This window comes from Vigna angularis, chromosome 4 (assembly GCF_016808095.1).
Source record: "Vigna angularis cultivar LongXiaoDou No.4 chromosome 4, ASM1680809v1, whole genome shotgun sequence".
In the NCBI taxonomy this organism is placed as follows: domain Eukaryota; kingdom Viridiplantae; phylum Streptophyta; class Magnoliopsida; order Fabales; family Fabaceae; genus Vigna; species Vigna angularis.
The window spans coordinates 42,193,172-42,214,523 of record NC_068973.1 but is presented as its reverse complement, the minus strand read 5'-3'; the positions used below and the strand labels follow the sequence as shown (position 1 = coordinate 42,214,523).

At 35.1% G+C, this 21,352-nt stretch overlaps 3 protein-coding genes and 1 non-coding gene across 4 annotated transcripts; 3 read left to right on the top strand and 1 right to left on the bottom strand.

Moving 5' to 3' along the window:
• The first annotated feature begins 32 nt into the window (after window positions 1-32).
• On the top strand, window positions 33-2,774 carry LOC108330932 (uncharacterized). The gene is made up of 2 exons (XM_017565534.2): window positions 33-85; window positions 1,541-2,774. Exons 1-2 carry the CDS (start codon window positions 44-46, stop codon window positions 2,672-2,674), a joined length of 1,176 nt encoding a protein of 391 aa, XP_017421023.2. The 5' UTR covers window positions 33-43; the 3' UTR covers window positions 2,675-2,774.
• Window positions 2,775-4,499: 1,725 nt separating this feature from the next.
• LOC108330544 (proline-rich receptor-like protein kinase PERK7) lies at window positions 4,500-7,060 on the top strand. The gene is made up of 8 exons (XM_017565025.1): window positions 4,500-4,986; window positions 5,184-5,687; window positions 5,841-5,927; window positions 6,002-6,072; window positions 6,140-6,204; window positions 6,290-6,434; window positions 6,592-6,753; window positions 6,854-7,060. The coding sequence occupies exons 1-8, from the start codon at window positions 4,500-4,502 to the stop codon at window positions 7,058-7,060; spliced, it is 1,728 nt and encodes a 575-aa protein (XP_017420514.1).
• Window positions 7,061-13,628: 6,568 nt separating this feature from the next.
• Window positions 13,629-20,224, top strand: LOC108331697 (coatomer subunit gamma-2). Its single transcript, XM_017566573.2, has 18 exons — window positions 13,629-13,842; window positions 14,361-14,458; window positions 14,561-14,611; window positions 14,702-14,815; window positions 14,927-15,127; window positions 15,228-15,329; window positions 16,138-16,245; window positions 16,323-16,556; window positions 16,790-17,040; window positions 17,156-17,327; window positions 17,408-17,563; window positions 17,660-17,710; window positions 18,097-18,237; window positions 18,305-18,502; window positions 18,730-18,861; window positions 18,940-19,113; window positions 19,211-19,450; window positions 19,728-20,224. The coding sequence occupies exons 1-18, from the start codon at window positions 13,797-13,799 to the stop codon at window positions 19,920-19,922; spliced, it is 2,664 nt and encodes an 887-aa protein (XP_017422062.1). The 5' UTR covers window positions 13,629-13,796; the 3' UTR covers window positions 19,923-20,224.
• A 683-nt stretch (window positions 20,225-20,907) lies between these two features.
• On the bottom strand, window positions 20,908-20,979 carry TRNAE-UUC (transfer RNA glutamic acid (anticodon UUC)). The gene has a single exon. It is a non-coding gene; the product is annotated as a tRNA-Glu (tRNA).
• Between the last annotated feature and the right edge of the window lie 373 nt (window positions 20,980-21,352).

Below are 21,352 nucleotides of genomic sequence, written 5' to 3'. Positions count from 1 at the left end.
AGAAGGTTACTTGCAAGTCCTTCACATTTCAACACTCTTCAAAATGAGGTCTTTTCTTACTCTGCTTGTCCTTTTCATCTTCCTGGTATGTTTTCATTTCTCCTACCTTATGCCTTAACTTTACTTACATTTACATTTTATTTCCAAGTCAATTTTACCATTCTATTTATCTTTATAATTGTCAAATATTTGCATTATAAATTACGTTCAACAACAACTTTGTCCTATTTTTTTTTCTATGAATGAAAATTTTATTTAATGTCCAAGTAAGTTACTGGCTTAAATTTTGAACGTTACTGGCACATAAGCCTTCCCATAGAAATTACAACCTATATGCTAATTCAAATATCATAGGACATAAATTAGATCAAGACCTGTATAAAATTTTATGTAGTAAAAAGTCAAAATTTATATTATTGAAAAAGAATTTCAAAAGTAAAAGTTCGTTTTACATACTTACTTATATATATATAAACGTTTATTATTATTATTTGCATAAATACAGGTGTTATCGTGTATGTATGTAAGTATTTTTTAAATATCTATAAATTATTTATATTTTAAAAATAATAATTCAAATGGTAAAATTAAAAAAAAAACTAAAAATGTATGCAGTTATGGATAAAATTAATTTTAGTTCTTAAAATAAAAAATATTATAAGTAATATTATGTAAATAATTGTTTATTATGAATAATCATTTAAATTTGAAAATATAGTTATAAAAGTGTAAATAATTCTTTTATAATAAGTAATTGTTTAAATTTAAAAAGTAGTTACTAAAATAATAAAATTAAAAAATATTTTTTTATTATGAATAATTATTTAAATTTAAAAAATAGTAATTAAGAGAATAAAATTAGAAAAATAGAAAAGACACCAATGAAGTCATATCGTAGTTTCTTAAAATCATATATTATTCATAAATTTTAAGCATTTTTATAAAGAGTCAAACCTATAAGCTTGTTAACAATAAAATTGTTCCATGTGTAAAGATCTTATTTTAATTAAGTATGTCATGTAAGGAAAGTTAGATTTATCTCCTACAATATATAATTGAGACAATTCTACCTCATCCTATATGCCGTAAGTAGTAGTTACATTTTCTTTTCTAGTTTGTTTTACATGGAATTTTTCTATGGGGCTATTAGTTTATTAATATCTATAAACATAAAGCTATGTACATATATATGCCTAAAACTTTATGTCCAATAAGATTTTTAATTAATTAATATCACGAGTGAAAATTTTAAAAAGTCATGCGAAATCTAAAAACAAGATTATGTTAAGGTGAACAACAATATTTATACCTTCAATAATTCTCTTTAAATGTGTTATACATTTTAATTAAGTAAATTATTGTTTAATATCCAGCCAATTTTTACATTTACTTATCATATTATTTATTTTTTGTTGAAATGTGACTCGAATTATAATATTTATTTTGGAACGAAAACAGTGACATAATTTATTTAAGATATAGTATACTATGATTTGCCTTTTGGTAGTAATTAATTTTGTTTTTTTCTTTATTCGAGAAGTTTGCAACAAATGTGGAATCAAGAAAAATGGGAGGAGAATATTGGAAAATGGTCACGAAACATCAGGATATGCCAGAAGAATTTAAAGGTTTTCCAACTTATGAAAATGATGAAATTTATGTTAAGAGGGAAAACAAAGTTGATGCAAAGGAAAAAAATAAAGCTATGAAATTTTTTGAACCAAGGCCTAATGTTTCAGCTTATGGTGATAATGATGTTCAAGAAAAGGAAAGAAACCAAGTCGATAAATATTTTGAACCAAGACCTAATGCTCCAGTTTATGATGACAATGAAGTTGGTGTAAAGTTAAAGAAGAAAGCTGTAAAAGATTTAGAACCAAGACCTAATGTTTCAGCTTATGGTGACAATGACATTGATGCAAAGAAGAAGAAAGAAGTTAAAGAAGATTTTGAACCAAGACCTAATGTTTCAGCTTATGGTGACAACGACATTGATGCAAAGAAGAAGAAAGAAGTTAAAGAAGATTTTGAACCAAGACCTAATGTTTCAGCTTATGGTGACAACGACATTGATGCAAAGAAGAAGAAAGAAGTTAAGGAAGATTTTGAACCAAGACCTAATGTTTCAGCTTATGGTGACAACGACATTGATGCAAAGAAGAAGAAAGAAGTTAAAGAAGATTTTGAGCCAAGACCTAATGTTTCAGCTTATGGTGACAACGACATTGATGCAAAGAAGAAGAAAGAAGTTAAGGAAGATTTTGAACCAAGACCTAATGTTTCAGCTTATGGTGACAATGATGTTCAAGAAAGGGAAAAAAACCAAGCCAATACATATTTTAAACCAAAACCTAATGTTTCAGCTTATGGTGACAATGATGTTCAAGAAAGGGTAAAAAATCAAGCCAATACATATTTTAAACCAAGACCTAATGTTTCAGCATATGGTGACAATGAAGTTGGTGCAAAGGAAAAGAAGAAAGTTGTGAAAGATTTTGAACCAAGACCTAATGTTTCAGCTTATGATGATAACAACATGGATGCAAAGAAGAAGAAAGATGTTAAAGGAGATTTTGAATCAAGACCTACTGTGTCAGCTTATGATAATAATAACATCAAAGAGAAGCACGAAAATAAAATTATACCAAATTTTGAATTTACTTATGAAGAATAAACGAAGAAGGCTACAACTACTATCAATGATATCACTTAATAATAAAGTTTGTGTGCCATGTATCCAATGAATAATATGAAATAGTACATTATGGTTTTTATTTAAAGAATTATGATTATAGTTGATTGCTTATTATGGTTAAGAAAATAAAAAATATAACTTATTTGAAGTAGATTATTAATAAAAAAAATCACAAAAAAATGGAATTAAATTTTTGTTTTAATTTTTTTTGAAAAGTTAAAACCTATTCTCTACCATAAATTTTCAAGGAATCAATAATCAGTTGAAATATTTTCTGAATTAACTTAAATCTTTCTGGCATGTAGCACTTGCATAATTTGGTTATTTGAAGACTCTACGAGTTCTGATAGCTCAGAAAATTCACTGACCTTTCCAAATTTTACAAAATGCATCATCAAGAGATGGTGTTTTCTGCTGATGGTCATTGTATCTGTTGATTTATAAGGAGTTCTGTGGCTGTTTTGTCATTGTTTGAGTTGATTGATTTTGCTGTCTGTCATTTAGTTAGCAATAAGATGATCAACTGTTTAAACATTTTTTGAACTTTTAGCTAGTGATTGCGTTTTGTTGGAAGACCAGGGTTATGATTGTTAATTTCCTACTCAGTTGTATGATGTGTCTGACGCGCAGATTTTTATCTATGTACCAATTGCTTCAGTAATGGAAAATTTGGCTCTGGCATGTCTTCCTTGGAGTTTTTACTCAGGAGACTCTCTTGCTCGATGAAGCATTAGAACTTTATGAAGAAAATTGGAATGAAATTTCAGAACACGTTGCAACAAAATCAAAAAGCTCATAGTATATTACACTTTGTTCAAATGCTAATTGAGGATGCCTATGTTGATTGTCGCATAGAAAAAAAATATTACACCAATTTTTCTTACACTTCTCTTTTTTTTTTTGTCTTACCGTCTCTAAATTTCACTCTACCAGTCAGTTGTTTTGGACAAATGTTTCTTGGAAAAATCTAAATGCCCGTCTATGAATATATTTTTTCACGCAATATAGACATTTTTTAGTAATCGTATCTAATATTTGACATCTAATTTTTATGATCAGAGTCTAAATCAGGATCATATTTATATTTAAATGATTTATTTTGTATAATTAATTTAACATAATATTAGTTCATCACGCTCCATGAAAAAAGAAATGAACTTTGGCCAACACGTAGTCATCGGGCCAGACAGTCGCATTCAACTTCAACACGATCGATTTTGAATCTTCTGTAATGGGTCCGACGCTGCCCTCCAACAAAGCAATAAGATGCACATTTTGAATTGGTTGCGACCAACAGAATCCAGAAAAAGGAATATGAGCGATTTATCGAAGATTGTCGTAAGTTTTGGTTTAACTATTAACGCTACGTAGATAAAAAAACTGAAAGCATGCATGGCTGGATTATCTAATTAGGTTAAAGATAGGAAGAGAAACGTTGCAGTGAAAAATGAATTATACGCTGCATTGTAGGTGACATTTTTTGGTTCCATATTACAATATTGCATAATAATTATTCACCATGCTTCTCTCTTTCTGTGGATAACCCTCCTGTCCTTTGCTCTCAGGTAGCATTCTCTTTTCTTACGTACGTACCCCCTCGTGCATGCATGCATGCAAAAAATATCAGCATGCACCTTCGTATATTCCCGCCTTCAAAATCAAAACATGCACAAGGATATATGTTTATACAATTTGTTTACTGTGGCAGGTTTCGCAAGTTGCAGAATCCTTACGTGAGGGAGAGGGCCAGGTGTCTCCCTCTCTTTAACCTTCCCTTCCGTTGGAGAAGAAGTCATCCTTCCAAATGGCTTCTGATTCCAATTCCGATTCCCCACCACCACCAGATTCATCACCCCCACCCCCACCACCGCCGGACAATTCATCTCCTCCCCCACCGTCACAGGACAATTCACCACCTCCTCCCTCGTCAAGCGATAAGAAATCTCCGCCCCCGCCGTCTAATTCATCTCCATCTCCACCTCCGCCACCACCACCACCACCTCCTCCTCCTGATAAGAAATCAGGTAACCGCGAGTCACCGCCGCCCCCACATTCTGGCCATCATTTTTCTCCTCCTCCACCTTCAAAGAACCGGATGTCTTCACCCAAGTCATCATCTTCAAGCTCGTCAGGAGACAGTGGGAGCCAATCATTGAGCACGCCAATTATAATAGTAATCGCAGCAGCAGCTGTGATTTTTCTCCTTCTCCTTCTCATGGTCATCTTTGCGTGTATAAAAAGAAAAAAGAAATCTCAGTTACCCATTGATTACTACCATAATCAACCTGATGGTATTTTTTTTTTTGTATATATTAAAGACAAATGCATGTGATGAACTTGGATTTGAGCACTCTTTTATTATCACTTCAAAGTTCTTAGAAATTATAGATGATGTCAATATCATTCTAATTTTTTCCATTTAAAATTTGTGAACTGCTGTGTTCTTCGAACAATTATAAGATGGTTGACGAATAATGGGTACATGCAGATGGGTTTCACAAAAGCGAGTTTGGGTACAACACCAATAAGGTTGAGCACGTTATGCATATTCCTCCATATCCAGTTCCAGTTGGAGGTTGGTCAGCAACCCAGGGTGTTAGTTCTGACATGAGCACTGCCAGTTACTCTGGGCCCCATGGTCCCGTTTTGCCACCTCCGCACCCCACGGTGGCTCTCGGATTCAACCAAAGCTCCTTCACTTTCGAGGAGCTCTCGGCTGCCACTGCTGGCTTTAGCCAACACAACCTGCTGGGCCAGGGTGGCTTCGGATTCGTCCACAAAGGTGTTCTACCCAATGGCAAGGAAATTGCAGTGAAGAGCCTCAAATCCACTAATGGCCAAGGAGACAGAGAATTCCAAGCTGAGGTTGACATCATCAGCCGCGTCCACCATCGCCATCTCGTCTCTCTCGTCGGCTATTGCATCTCACAATCCAACAAGCTCCTCGTTTATGAGTTTGTGCCTAACAATACCCTCGAATACCACCTTCATCGTGCGTTCTCTCTTTCTTTCTAACATTTCTTCAATTTTCCTCTTAGCCCTAACTTCACCAATTTTATATAATTCAACTACTGGGTTCCATGAATACTTTTCTTTACACCGTTTATTGTATCTATACGATGAAAACCTGTCAACTTTTTTTCAGGAAAGGGTCAACCTGTGATGGATTGGAATACCAGGCTAAAAATTGCGATCGGATCGGCTAAAGGACTTGCTTATTTACATGAGGATTGTAAGTTATCTCTGACTATTCTTTTAATGATTAACGATGAGGCCAACGTTAACATGACCTCTAACATTAACTAGGTCACCCTCGTATCATTCACCGAGACGTAAAGGGTGCAAACATTCTACTTGAAAACAACTTCGAAGCCAAAGTAAGTTATCTATGTCTAAGCGTTTCTTCTGGGATTACTTAATTAACAATTGGATCTATCCATTCAGGTGGCAGATTTTGGGTTGGCAAAGATTAGTCAAGACACTTCCACTCGTGTAATGGGAACATTCGGGTAAGAAATTAAACTGTAAATTATGTATGATACGTTTTTTCAAGTTTCAAGCAATGAAAGTGAATTAGTTTGCCAAACATTTCAGGTATTTGGCTCCAGAGTATGCATCAACCGGTAAGCTAACTGACAAATCTGATGTGTTCTCGTTCGGTATTATGCTTTTGGAGCTCATAACAGGTCGGGAACCTGTGGACAACACTGGGGAATTTGAAGATAGTTTGGCCGACTGGGTAAGTATATATAGTTTTTAATTAATTCCCACATACTTTCAATAACTTTAGATTTCTAATTAATTTGAACCTCTCAGTTTGGGAGTTTGTGAATGTTTCCCATACTTATAATATAATAATGTCTACTTGTTCCATATCTATCTATGTGCATGAACAGGCTAGACCACTCTGTACAAAGGCAATGGAGGATGGAAGTTTTGAAGGGCTTGTGGATCCACGTTTAGAGGGTAATTATGACGAGCGCCAAATGTCATGTATGGTGGCTTGTGCTGCATTTAGCGTAAGGTACTCGGCAAAGAAGCGACCGAAAATGAGTCAGGTAATACTAATCATGGTTTATTATTTATCATACTGCATTCATTTGACTTTCATCTTCTCTTTTTAACTTAAATTATGATGGATATGAATGAATGAATTAGATTGTGAGAGTGCTGGAGGGTGATGTGTCAGTAGAAGTGCTTGGTTACGAGGGAGTGAAACCTGGGTTCGGCGGCGAAAGCGGGGAATATAAAGCTGACATGATGAAGTTCAGGAAACTAGCATTAGAAGAGAGTGGCAGTGAACAATCATCTGCTGAATATGGCAATGCCGGCAGGAGGGTAGGAGCCCGAATGCACACTCCTTAATTCATGCATGCCATTTGTGATTTCATCATCAACTGAACTTTAAGGATAGTAACTCCTGATCTTGCCACAAGTTTTTAATGATGTTCTCATTTGGCATAAGAGGGATCCAACAAGTTCAAGAAATGGAAGACACATTTCTTCAATTTATTATGAGTTTTAGTGAGTAATTGATTGAGTAGGATACTCTGATAGATTGTAAACATTGGACAGTGAAGGGAATATATGTAATGTAGTGGAAGCTCCTTTGTACTTCTTTTCGGATTCGGATTTATGTGTTATTATACATGTTTTCGATTACGTTAATTATCAACGAGATTAAAATTTTAGTAAAATTATAACTTTTTTAGTATGCTAAAAGTAATATATATATATATATATATATATATGTGTCGTAATGAATTAATTATTTATCCTACATTAAAACTAACTTAGGATTAAGCAAGATCAATCATTTCTTAATAAAACACGTTCTTACATTTTGTTTGTTTCTAATTAAACCCTATTTAGATTTTTTAACCCTAAATACACCATATAGTTTGCGATTAATTATTCTCTTAAAATTTAAATTTATTTAATAAAAATAATAGTTTAAATTAATTAAAACAATTCAACCTATTCCGTTAATCAGATTTTAATCAATAAACTTAATTCACAATTAAGTATCAGAAATCAATTAAGCTGACTTTACATAGTTTATCTCTATATTTATACGTATTTTGTGAACCTTAAAGTGATGCTAACCCAATAACATAAATATTTTATGGACCTTAAATTGATGTTGGTCCAATAAAATTAATATTTACACTGATCCAATTATAATCCAACACTGTGCTCATTTACCTCCTTCTCTATTAATCTTAAAATACCTTAAATATATATCATTTGATTAATACATCACTTTTGTCATTAACGCTTGTTTATTAACTAGTTTACCGATCGAATCAGTGACGTTATTATGTAATATTTGTATCCAACATATTATTTTATAAGCATTTATAAAACCTGCAATGCAGAGTATGATTTAAATACAATTATCAATAACTATTACTGAACAAACTTACATCGTGTTAAATGCACATTATTTTAATTTTAATATTTCTGTTCAAACTTAAAAGTTATTTGAATTTATAAAAAATAACAAATATTATATCTAAAAATGTTTTTTATATTCATCATTACTACATGTGACGCAACATGTTTATTTTAATGTATAAAAAAAAATTAATTTCAACTTATTTAATTTTACAATATTAGAAATAATGTGTGTGTATATATATACAGGATGAATGAGGGAAATAATAATTAATAAAAGTATTAAAGTAAAAGAATTAGGGAAAGCAGAGAATGAAAACAAAGCTGTCCTTTTTTGTTGCTGATTAAGAAAAAATGTTGCGTGGGTTGTAATGGAAGAACATGTAAGTTGTAACAAAACAAAATTAAAAAGGAAATTTCATATTATTTAACGTAAACAATTTAAAGCATAAAATTATAAATTTTCAATGAATAAGATTGTTTAGAAAAACAAAGTGATTAAATAAGAAATAATACGAAGTGAAAAAAGTATAAAAAATAGGAAAATATTATTTGGACAACGAAATTTTGACACCGATTTCACAACGCCACGTGTCGGCTCTGCATTGGCTAAATAATTTGAAAATAAAACAGAGAAAGGGTTACGGGGCGAGGGGTATTTTGGGATTTTCAGACTAAAATTTTAAGTTTTGGGTTTGGCGGTTTAGGGTGGGAAAGACGTGCGTTCAACCCTTCCATCTCGTGTCTCGCTCTCTCGCTCTGTCGTCCATCTTCGAAGCTTCCATCTTCGAAGCTTCCATCTTCGCTGTCGTTCTCTCCTCCGTCTTCAATACGTGTGTTCAACCGTTCGATATTCTCTGTGGCTGTGTGGTCCATCTTTACCCTAATACGGGCGTTGAACCCTTCCATCTTTTGTGTGGGTCTGTCGTCCACAGGGAAACCCTTCCATCGTGTGTGTCGCTTTGTCCTCCATCTTGCCCTTGAAACAAGATTTGGAAACATGGACATGGTCATCACTACAAGGTTTGATGCGTTGCAATCGCGCGTTGGGAACATTGAACAACAACTGCAACACTTCCAAAGTGCTTCTGAAAACAATCCTCAGACTTAAAATTGGTTGTTTAGGCTTTATTTTCTGCATTATAAAGAACTATGTACCACAGTTCCTACTTTGATAATTTCAAGTCTTTAATTTAATGAAGTTGTTTACTTTAAAACTGGTTCCTCAATTCTCGACATTTATTATGTAATGTTCAATTTATGATACACTTAATACCATTGCAGTTGTGAGTAAAACACCAATACCACTAACCAATACCACTTAATGACATTGCAGTTGTCTGTAAAACTAAAACACTGTTGTAATCGTTTACAGTGGCCTGGTAAACGATTACACGAGAGAAATCACTGTTTTGTACAGAAAGTTGAACTGAAGTAGTGTGTCATGGGTGATCATTGGCAAAAATTGTTACTTTCAGGCACAAGTCCACTTGTATTTACTTGGTGTTGGTGTTTCAGTCGAGGTAGAGAGTGGAAAGTGATGGGAGGTGACCCCAAGAAGTGGAGAAGAAGTCATTCTTACTTAGGGGACCAAGTTGGACAAGTGCAGAGCCAATCTGTAGAAAAAACACTGTGGTAATCGTATACAGTGTCCTTGTAATCGATTATAGTGTCAAAAAAGGTGTAAACTTGATTTCTAAGGCATAATTTGAAAGGTCTTTGAGTATAGATTCCAACAAAACAAGAATCAACTCATTTGGAGTTCGGTGGAGAAAGTTATGAGCAAAAGAACAAGCAAAGGTCAGAGTTGGCAAAAATATATGAAACGCTAACTTGAAACAATAAACTGTACCAACTCAGATGTCCAAAAATTACATATTAGTAGTCATTGGAAAGATTTTTGAGTCTAGTTTCTAATAAAAAAAGAATCACATCATTTGGAGGTCGGTGAGAAAAGTTATCAGTAAAATAGCCAGTAAAGGTCAAAGTTGACAGCATGTTATCTCACCCAAGTTGCTCATCTCATAAACATTGTTTTTTCCCTCCATCATGGGGTGCCAAAACATCACTTCCCACCACTGAAACACCAGGACCAGCCTAAGAAAAGTTCAAAAGTGCTTAAAACTCACTTTTTTTTACAATGGTCATCCATGTTAACCTGACTGACTACCTCTGTTGGACTTTCTGTAATAATCCAATTTTCTCTCGGGTAATCGTTTACAGTGTCCTTGTAATCGATTACAGTGTCAAAGAAGGTGTAAACTTGATTTCTAAGGCATAATTTGAAAGGTCTTTGAGTATAGATTCCAACAAAACAAGAATCAACTCATTTGGAGTTCGGTGGAGAAAGTTATGAGCAAAAGAACAAGCAAAGGTCAGAGTTGGCAAAAATATATGAAACGCTAACTTGAAACAATAAACTGTACCAACTCAGATGTCCAAAAATTACAAATTAGTAGTCATTGGAAAGATTTTTGAGTCTAGTTTCTAATAAAAAAAGAATCACATCATTTGGAGGTCGGTGGGAAAAGTTATCAGTAAAATAGCCAGTAAAGGTCAAAGTTGACAGCATGTTATCTCACCCAAGTTGCTCATCTCATAAACATTGTTTTTTCCCTCCATCATGGGGTGCCAAAACATCACTTCCCACCACTGAAACACCAGGACCAGCCTAAGAAAAGTTCAAAAGTGCTTAAAACTCACTTTTTTTTACAATGGTCATCCATGTTAACCTAACTGACTACCTCTGTTGGACTTTCTGTAATAATCCAATTTTCTCTCGGGTAATCGTTTACAGTGTCCTTGTAATCGATTACAGTGTCAAAGAAGGTGTAAACTTGATTTCTAAGGCATAATTTGAAAGGTCTTTGAGTATAGATTCCAACAAAACAAGAATCAACTCATTTGGAGTTCGGTGGAGAAAGTTATGAGCAAAAGAACAAGCAAAGGTCAGAGTTGGCAAAAATATATGAAACGCTAACTTGAAACAATAAACTGTACCAACTCAGATGTCCAAAAATTACAAATTAGTAGTCATTGGAAAGATTTTTGAGTCTAGTTTCTAATAAAAAAAGAATCACATCATTTGGAGGTCGGTGGGAAAAGTTATCAGTAAAATAGCCAGTAAAGGTCAAAGTTGACAGCATGTTATCTCACCCAAGTTGCTCATCTCATAAACATTGTTTTTTCCCTCCATCATGGGGTGCCAAAACATCACTTCCCACCACTGAAACACCAGGACCAGCCTAAGAAAAGTTCAAAAGTGCTTAAAACTCACTTTTTTTTACAATGGTCATCCATGTTAACCTGACTGACTACCTCTGTTGGACTTTCTGTAATAATCCAATTTTCTCTCGGGTAATCGTTTACAGTGTCCTTGTAATCGATTACAGTGTCAAAGAAGGTGTAAACTTGATTTCTAAGGCATAATTTGAAAGGTCTTTGAGTATAGATTCCAACAAAACAAGAATCAACTCATTTGGAGTTCGGTGGAGAAAGTTATGAGCAAAAGAACAAGCAAAGGTCAGAGTTGGCAAAAATATATGAAACGCTAACTTGAAACAATAAACTGTACCAACTCAGATGTCCAAAAATTACAAATTAGTAGTCATTGGAAAGATTTTTGAGTCTAGTTTCTAATAAAAAAAGAATCACATCATTTGGAGGTCGGTGGGAAAAGTTATCAGTAAAATAGCCAGTAAAGGTCAAAGTTGACAGCATGTTATCTCACCCAAGTTGCTCATCTCATAAACATTGTTTTTTCCCTCCATCATGGGGTGTCAAAACATCACTTCCCACCACTAAAACACCAGGACCAGCCTAAGACAAGTGCAAAAGTGCTTAAAACTCACTTTTTTTGACAATGGTCACCCCTGTTAACCTGACTGACTACCTCTGTTGGACTTTCTGTACAAAATCCAATTTTCTCTCGGGTAATCGTTTACGAGGAGGTTGTAAACGATTACCACAGCCTTTTTTCAACACTCTCAGTCATCCCTTGCACAGCTTGGTCCTCCAACTGATGAGGGGTCACTCCACACTCGTTGGCCTCACATCACATCACCAATCACCCTCTTCAACCCTTGAAACACGAGAACCAGCCTAAGACAAGTGCAAAAGTGCCTAAAGCTCACTTTTTTTTCCAATGGTCACCCCTGTTTACCTGACTGACTACCTCTGTTGGACTTTTTGTACAAAATCCAATTTTCTCTTGGGTAATCGTGTACGAGGAGGTTGTAAACGATTACCACAGCCTTTTTTCAACACTCTCAGTCATCCCTTGCACAGCTTGTTCCTCCAACTGATGAGGGGTTACTCCACCCTCCTTGGGACATCATCACATCACTAACCACCCTGTCCCACCCTTGAAACACCAAGACCAGCCTCAGACAAGTGCAAAAGTGCCTCAAACCCAGTTTTTTTGACAATGGTCACCCCTGTTAACCTGACTGACTACCTCAGTTGGACTTTCTGTACAAAATCTCATTTTCTCTCGGGTAATCGTTTACCAGGAACTTGTAAACGATTACCAGAGCATTTATTCAACACCCTCAGTCATCCATTGCACAGCTTGGTCCTCCAAGTGATGAGGGGTCACTCCACACTCCTTGGCCTCACATCACATCACCCCCCACTCAAATTGTCATTCAAATGAACTGGTTTTGACATTGGTCACCCATGTTACCTAGAATGACCACTTAAACACCAACATCTTACAAACAAGTCTGCAACGTAGGAGACACTAAACTTGACCACATTCTGAAATCCACAAACCCACAACTCATAATAACAATGGTATTGAAAAAATAAAATATGAGACCAATTCAAACAAAAACTCAAACTTTATATCATTGAACTAAATCCGATACATTACACTTTGTTTTCTTAATCTATTTACAATGATTACAATTATCATTTACTTTCCATTAATCAACTAAATACACATATCACTCATTTTTTATTCTAAGCACTACGGTTACGGTGTATGGGGTCCTAAGTGCTCTTTCCTTGTAACGAACCCTAACATACGTCTTCAAAGATTGTTCATTTCCGTCAATGTCAGTAGGGGATACAAAACCAGTGTTCACGGATGGTTCTGTACAAGGCACACTTTGTCCAACGTCATCTTTGTTTTGCCTTCTTGTCTTCTCTTCAGCCAATTGTGCCTCCAAACTTGCAACCCTCCTTTTAAGTTCTTCAATTAGAAATTCTTGGTCCTCTAAGGCACGCATAAAAGTTTCTCTGCGAAACGTGACCTTGGACCTTCACGAGAAGGGACCTTTGTCTCCAATAAAACAGAGAAAGGGGTATTTTCAGATTTTCAGTTAAAAGAAGGGTTACGAACTTCCATTTTGAAGGTTTTTATAAAATATTATTTTTAAAACAAACCAATGAAAGCACGACACGTGACGTTGTAAAAAATGTGTTGAAAAAACGTTGTTGAAATATCGCGGTCCTAACAAATATTTACACAACATTGTGAATGATTATATTAAAAAGTAAAATATATAATAAAATGTGATTAAATTTTAATTGGAACCTGAACTCGATCTGCATCGCAGAGTACAAAAGAACTCGTGCTTTTTAACACAACATTTTCCTTCATCTCCTCAGCATTCACCACTGATTCCTTCGTTCATTCATTCACAAACTCGAGTGGTGCATTCGCAGAACAGAGATCTCACAGATTCACCGGTGATTGGTGATGGCTCAGCCGCTAGTGAAGAAGGACGATGACCGCGACGACGAAGGTTCTCTTCTCTTTTCCTAATTCGATCCGTTTTCTCTCTCATTTGCCCTTAGCGTTTTCCGTTCTCTCATTGCTACTGTTGGATCAATTCCTTTTGCTTCCAGATCCGTGTTTCATTTCCATTTCCGAATACTAGAGTAGGGTTCGCCTAGTTAGATATTTCAATTTTCAAGTTCCTCGTACTTAGATATCTCAATTCTCTACATCCTTATATTGAATCTTATGTTGTTCCTCTTTGAATTTCCTAATGGTCTCTAGTTTGATCTGGTTCGATTCCTTATCGTTTGTAAAAGCTCGAATTGATCTTGACAGATAATTTACAATGCAGATAGTGGAATAAGTTTCCGTGGATTAGGTGATAGTGGCAGATATTTAGCTCTTTGTTACATTTTTTTCCTTCCCTTTTTGGGTACCAAGTCAGGGTTTTGCATCGTCACGAATCCTACTCATAATTATTGATTTAATTGAGAATAAATTGTTAATGTTACTAATTGTGATGTGATTTTGGTTGTTGAGCAGCCGAGTATTCCCCCTTTATGGGAATTGAAAAGGGGTCTGTTCTTCAGGAGGCCAGAGTTTTTAATGACCCTCAACTAGATGCTAGGAGATGTTCACAGGTTTGTGTCGTGAACTAAAGGATGCTTATATTGTGATCTCGTTTCTGTAAATGATTCAGTGGTTGAATTCTCAGTCTGCTTGTTTTGTTATCTTATTTACAGGTTATTACAAAACTCCTATACCTGCTGAATCAGGGAGAGACATTTACAAAGGTCTAGAATGATATTCATCACCATGCTTATCTATAGAATTATGTTAGAGACCGCTGTTAATCCTTTCCTGAGAAATTTTATTTTTGCTAGGTTGAAGCAACAGAAGTTTTCTTTGCTGTTACTAAGCTTTTCCAGTCTAAAGATATGGGATTAAGGAGAATGGTCTATTTGATGATAAAGGAGATATCTCCATCTGCAGACGAGGTTACATGTTCTCATGCAACTTTTTCTTTTATTTTAGATTTATTTGTGTCGTCTATGATCTGTGCTACCAGCTTAGATTTTGATTGTTCTATGTCCTTAATTTTAAAATAGGTTATCATCGTGACAAGCTCTCTAATGAAAGATATGAATAGCAAAATTGACATGTATAAGGCCAATGCTATTCGAGTGCTTTGTCGAATCACTGATGGAACACTCCTTTCCCAAATTGAGCGGTATTTAAAACAAGCTATTGTAGATAAAAATCCAGTTGTTGCAAGTGCTGCTTTAATTAGTGGCTTTCATCTGCTCCAGGTAATAATCGTGTGTGTGTGTGTGACACACATATATATATTTGAAACTTTTTGAATGCTCGAATTGTATGCTACTCACTTATTTTGTGCCCCTTTTACAGACAAATCCTGAAATTGTAAAAAGATGGAGCAATGAGGTTCAGGAAGCTGTTCAATCAAGGGCAGCCCTTGTACAATTTCATGCTCTGGCTTTGTTACATCAGGTATGCTTCCAGACAAGTTTGGTTATGCACTGGTTTTGTAGGTGTTGAAGCACCTTAAAACTGTCATCATTCTAGGGTCATTTAGTGTGTCAAGGTTTGTATGGTGGCCTGTATCTTTCTACTGCCAGTGCACTTTCTTGAATCATCACTACTCTTCATGGCTTATCACAGCTAAATGTCATGAATGAACTTATCTTCATTCTTTCCTCTTACAACATCTACCAATTAAGTACATTTCTTTGTGAGCTTAACTTAAATGAGCTTATGTGGGTGATGAATTTAACTATACATAGAGAAAGCAAAACTTCTTGAATTTCACCTGAAGATATTAATGTTTGTTTGTTTGGTTCCTGGTTCATGTTATATTATCACATTCTCTTCTGCAGCTGGAATTTTTAGCATATTCATAATTATATTTCTAACTTCAACTTCAGCATCAATTAGAAGTGTTGCTTCTTATAGTACATAAAAAAATTTCAAGTTCGAGTTTCTGTTCAGATATCTGTATTGTATCTTAGTTCAACTAAACCAAGTTTTAGATGCTTTGAACTTCATGTTGGTAAACAAGTTGAATGTCCCCTGCATTGATTGTATAGTGCTGTAAATTTTTGCACCTTCTGATTCGTTACACATCTAAGGTAATTATCTTGTAGAATTAGTTTAGGCTGGATCATGATAGGAAATCCTATTCCTTTAACACCGTCCTCTAAGTTTTTTACTGTATCATTGCTGACTCTTCTTATCAAACAAAACACAAGTATAAATTCTAAAGAGAGTTACTGGTACATGGTGATTTGAACCATTGCAGATACGACAGAATGATCGATTGGCAGTAAGCAAGCTGGTTACTAGTTTGACAAGGGGGAGTGTTCGCTCACCTTTAGCGCAGTGCCTTTTGATCCGTTACACTAGTCAGGTGTGTTTCCTTCCATATGTACATTGTTGCTGGGGTGGCATTTATTTTCATAATCCTTTCTTCCATCATCTATGTAGGTTATTTATGAATCAGGCAATAACACAGCGTCAGGGGAACGCCCCTTCTATGATTATCTTGAGAGTTGCCTTCGTCACAAGTCGGAGATGGTGATTTTTGAAGCTGCTAGAGCAATAACAGAGCTCAATGGTGTAACAAGTCGAGAATTAACTCCAGCAATTACTGTTCTTCAACTCTTTTTAAGTTCTTCTAAGCCAGTGTTGAGATTTGCTGCTGTCCGCACCTTGAACAAGGTAATAATTTCTCAAATTTTACTGAACTAATTTTTATGCTGCTGCAGAATAATGGGATATTTGAAATGTCACTCAAGTCTGAAAGCTCCCTGCCTGTGTTCTTTTTCCTTTTATGACTTGGAGGAGTTGATAGAAAATCAATACTCTCAGTGTTCGCTAAATATTCTAATGAGATTTGTGATGGTCAAACTGGACAGGGTTTAATCATTAAGTGTGACTTTGAAACTTTACAGGTGGCAATGACACATCCAATGGCAGTCACCAACTGCAACATTGATATGGAAAGTTTAATCTCTGATCAGAACAGAAGCATTGCTACCCTTGCTATTACTACACTTTTGAAAACAGGAAATGAATCTAGTGTGGATCGTCTTATGAAGCAGATTACAAATTTCATGTCTGATATTGCTGATGAGTTCAAAATTGTTGTTGTTGAAGCAATAAGATCATTGTGCCTGAAGTTCCCTTTAAAATATCGATCTCTGTATGTGTCCCTGTATATGGTTTTCAACTTCTCTGTATACCATGTTACATCTTAGATAGTTATTTCTTAGATGAATGTTCTCTGCTGATGGTTTGTATTCTGCATTTGTTTTCAGGATGAACTTCCTGAGTAATATTCTTAGGGAGGAAGGTGGTTTTGATTACAAGAAGGCAATTGTGGATTCAATTGTGATTCTCATTAGTGATATCCCTGATGCTAAGGAAGCTGGGTTGCTTCATCTTTGTGAGTTCATTGAAGATTGTGAGTTCACTTATTTGTCTACACAGGTACTACTTCCATCCTGTGCTTCATCATTCACAGTTTTTTGCATTTTGTCAGTAACCATTTTCCCCCTTGCACACTGTAGATACTTCACTTCCTGGGGATTGAAGGACCTAAAACATCAGACCCAAGCAAATACATTCGTTACATTTATAATAGAGTACATCTCGAGAATGCCATTGTTAGGGCAAGTGCCGTGAGTACACTGGCAAAATTTGGTGCTGCAGTTGATGCGTTGAAGGTGTTACTTGTTTTTGTTTGCTTTGGTTTTCTCTAAATGTTTTATATTATTTTTGGGGATATTTGGTGCTAACTTGAATCTCACTATTTTTTTTAGCCCCGTATATTTGTTCTGCTAAGGCGATGTCTTTTTGACAGTGATGATGAGGTGAATTTCTTAACCTTGTTTTAACGTTTTATATGAATTATGGGGCTTGAAGTGTTTTAGTTGTGTAAGTATTTTGTATATCTTGTTACTCATACCTGTAAGTTTAAAATTTCAATTTTCAATTGTTTAAATCTTTCAAACAAATGAATGTTTGTTGTGTCAACAGTTAGTCAGTTAGAACAGTGCACAAAATAAAGAAAAAGAGGGAAAGTAATAAGGGTGAGGTTTTAGATTTGCTTGGGGAGGGAGATCCAGGTCTGTCAAATATGCGGGAATAAGAAAAAGAGTCCATTGTGTTCGGATACTGATGTTCAGTTCTGGATATTTTTTACTTTTTAAATTGTTAACCACTTCAATATATATTTGGTATTTTGATTTCTTTGCAGGTTCGCGATAGGGCAACACTTTACCTGAACACACTTGGAGGTGATGGTTCAGTTGTTGAGACTGATAAGGATGTAAAAGACTTCCTGTTTGGGTCATTTGATATCCCACTTGTTAATCTGGAGAATAGTTTGAAAAATTATGTAAGTCCTCAGCATCTTTCTTGCTTACCACAGAGTGCATAATCTCATGTTTTTAATATGAATGTAGGAGCCTTCAGAAGAAGCTTTTGACATTAACTCTGTGCCCAAGGAGGTCAGGTCCCAGCCACTTGCAGAAAAGAAAGCCCCTGGTAAAAAGCCATCTGGTTTGGGTGCTCCTCCAAGTGGTCCCGTATCAACTGTAGATGTATATGAGAAGATGCTTTTGACCATTCCAGAGTGTGCAAACTTTGGGAAGCTTTTCAAGGTTCTTCCATTTTATTCTTGACAGAGGATTTTGTTTAATTTTTTTTATCTACTGTATACATCATTGCATTAAAATTAATGGCATACTAAAATGCGTGTATTTATTTAGCATGTGTCTATATATAGATAGACACGTGTGCTAAATAGAAGACAAATTTAGATTCTTTCATATTCTGTATGTGATGTTGTTCTTTCTATATCTAACGCAGTATGTATTTTTTTTACCAGTCCTCAGCACCTGTGGAGCTCACTGAAGCTGAGACAGAATATGCTGTTAATGTCATTAAACACATTTTTGATAGGCATGTTGTGTTCCAGTACAATTGCACCAACACAATAGCTGAGCAATTATTGGAAGATGTAATTACAATTCTAGACGCTTCAAATTCCATAAAATAACCCAACTCCCAGGTCTGTAATTTTTTTTTCCTATTACAGGTTATTGTGAATGTGGATGCTTCTGAAGCAGAAGAATTCTCAGAGGTGTTCTCCAAGCCTATCAGGTCTCTTCCTTATGATTCACCTGGACAGACTTTTGTGGCATTTGAGAAGCCAGAGGGAGTATCAGCAGTTGGAAAATTTTCGAACGTTCTGAAATTTATTGTTAAAGAGGTATTGTTCTCTTTACTTTTGGGAAGCTTATTTGTTTTTTTATTATATGAATATCTAGATTTATTTTATTTATCTAGATAAACTGGATCTTCTTCAGGTTGACCCTACCACTGGCGAGACTGAAGATGACGGTGTTGAAGATGAATACCAGCTGGAGGATCTGGAGGTTGTTGCTGCAGATTATGTGTTGAAAGTGGGGGTGTCTAATTTTAGGAATGCTTGGGAAAGCTTGGGCCCTGATTTTGAGCGAGTGGATGAGTACGGTCTTGGACCTAGAGAGAGCTTGGCTGAAGCTGTAAATACTGTTATCAACCTGCTTGGCTTGCAGCCCTGCGAGGTAAGCCCGTGATTTGAATTGCTGCTTTGGTAACTCTTTTGAGACCACTTGTATATGTCCTTGTTTGGTTTAGAACGATTGCATGTAGTGTTCAACACAAACATTTCAAACCTATGAACTCTCCTTAATTGCCTTAAACCCTCGCTACTGACCACTATCAGTGTCTAATATTATTAAAGGGATTGTGAAAAAGCATGTGATTGTACAGTTTTTATAGCTTATTTGTTGTACTTGATGGATGCTGTAAAGTAATGATTGTTCTGATGAGTGTGTGCAGGGAACAGAGGAGGTTCCTCCCAATTCAAGATCACACACATGCTTATTGTCAGGTGTATTCATAGGGAATGTAAAGGTGCTTGTACGGTTGTCTTTTGGACTTGATGGTCCGAAGGATGTTGCAATGAAACTGTCTGTCAGATCGGAGGATGAAACTGTCAGCGATGCCATTCATGAAATCGTCGCAAGCGGCTAGTCCATTTAGTCAAGAAATATTGACTCAATTCAACCCTTTTTTGGTTAATGAGATTGGAGTTGAGCAGGCATATAGATCGACGTTTGTAAAGAATTTCAAAATTGTAATTGTTTTGTCCTTTACTCACTGCATTCTTGTTAGACTAGCAACGATACTGCAACTCTATCGCCGCCGGCCTCATACCCTTCATTTTTCCGCCTAGCAGTCATTCTAAGATGAATATTTGAGGATAATGTTCGTGTCATCAAAGAATTGGATTTTGTTGAACATAATTTGTTTAGTACAGGAGACATGTTTCTTCACCTGATCGACCTTTACGCTTTCTTGTATTATGACAATGACGTAGACATGTTTATGTTTGATTATCATGATTTCTAAGAAGTGCTTTTTCATTTTTATATTCATAAAATGTGTTAAGGTATAAATTGAAAGTTCGTTCCTATTAATTTGATTTACAATAGTTATAATTTGGAAAATTAAGAAAATATTAATTGTGTTTTTCCTCTAATATAACTAACAATTATTTATATCAAACTTAAATTGTATATTTCGCACAAAACGTGTATGGTGTAATTATCAGATCTTTAACTATGTATATTTGAAACCCCATGGACAAAAAGTATTAATTCCATCCCTGCTTTTATGGAAGAACGTGCATGATAGGCATAAAAGGTTCTACCTACAGTCCACATGTCAGCATCAAAATCTTAATTGCAATTTCTTTTCAAAATTATGAATTTGGATATTTTGTAATAAAAATAAATAAATAAATAAGTTGTGTTTATAAGCAAGACATAAGGTCAGATTTCATAAAATAAAATAAAAAAACTAAACGTCAGATTGCATAAAATAAAAAAGAAATGCTTCCGCCGGGAATCGAACCTGGATCTCCTGGATAAAAGCCAGATATCCTAACCGCTGGACAGAATATTGATTTTCACTGGAAAAAGGTCTGATATGCATAAAATAGAAAAAACAAAATTATTTCCGTTGCCGGGAATCGAACCCGGGTCTCCTGGGTGAAAGCCAGATATCCTAACCGCTGGACGACAACGGATTATGGAATAGATTTTGAGAAACATAATAAATAACACATAAGCTGTACCGTTTGTTATTTTGAAAGAAACCGCCTCGCAAATATACACACATTTTTAGCATCTATATGAAATCATAATTTAAGTGTATTAAAGAGTAAACAAATTTAGCAAAAAAAATTGTTTTATTCCAAATTAAAGCAGTAACTTATTACTACTACTGATAATAACAATCAACGTGTTAAACTCTACACCCAGCGTGACATTAAATGCCTCAATCCTTTAGATTACTGAAAGTCATTATTTCCGTGGTTTCACACAACATGGATTTGTTACAAGTAGTTAAGTATTTGCAGTTAATTCTCAATTTATTTAGGATTGAATTTCTTCCTAAAA

Excerpts from the sequence above, each read along its gene's own strand:
- LOC108330932 (XM_017565534.2), top strand. The coding sequence starts at position 44 with ATGAGGTCTTTTCTTACTCTGCTTGTCCTTTTCATCTTCCTG. Across the intron at positions 86-1,540 it reads TTGTCCTTTTCATCTTCCTG|TTTGCAACAAATGTGGAATC; the intron begins GTATGTTTTCAT and ends TTATTCGAGAAG.
- LOC108330544 (XM_017565025.1), top strand. The coding sequence starts at position 4,500 with ATGGCTTCTGATTCCAATTCCGATTCCCCACCACCACCAGATTCATCA. Across the intron at positions 5,928-6,001 it reads TGCTTATTTACATGAGGATT|GTCACCCTCGTATCATTCAC; the intron begins GTAAGTTATCTC and ends AACATTAACTAG. Across the intron at positions 6,435-6,591 it reads AAGATAGTTTGGCCGACTGG|GCTAGACCACTCTGTACAAA; the intron begins GTAAGTATATAT and ends GTGCATGAACAG.
- LOC108331697 (XM_017566573.2), top strand. The coding sequence starts at position 13,797 with ATGGCTCAGCCGCTAGTGAAGAAGGACGATGACCGCGACGACGAAG. Across the intron at positions 14,459-14,560 it reads ATGCTAGGAGATGTTCACAG|GTTATTACAAAACTCCTATA; the intron begins GTTTGTGTCGTG and ends TCTTATTTACAG. Across the intron at positions 14,612-14,701 it reads AGGGAGAGACATTTACAAAG|GTTGAAGCAACAGAAGTTTT; the intron begins GTCTAGAATGAT and ends TATTTTTGCTAG.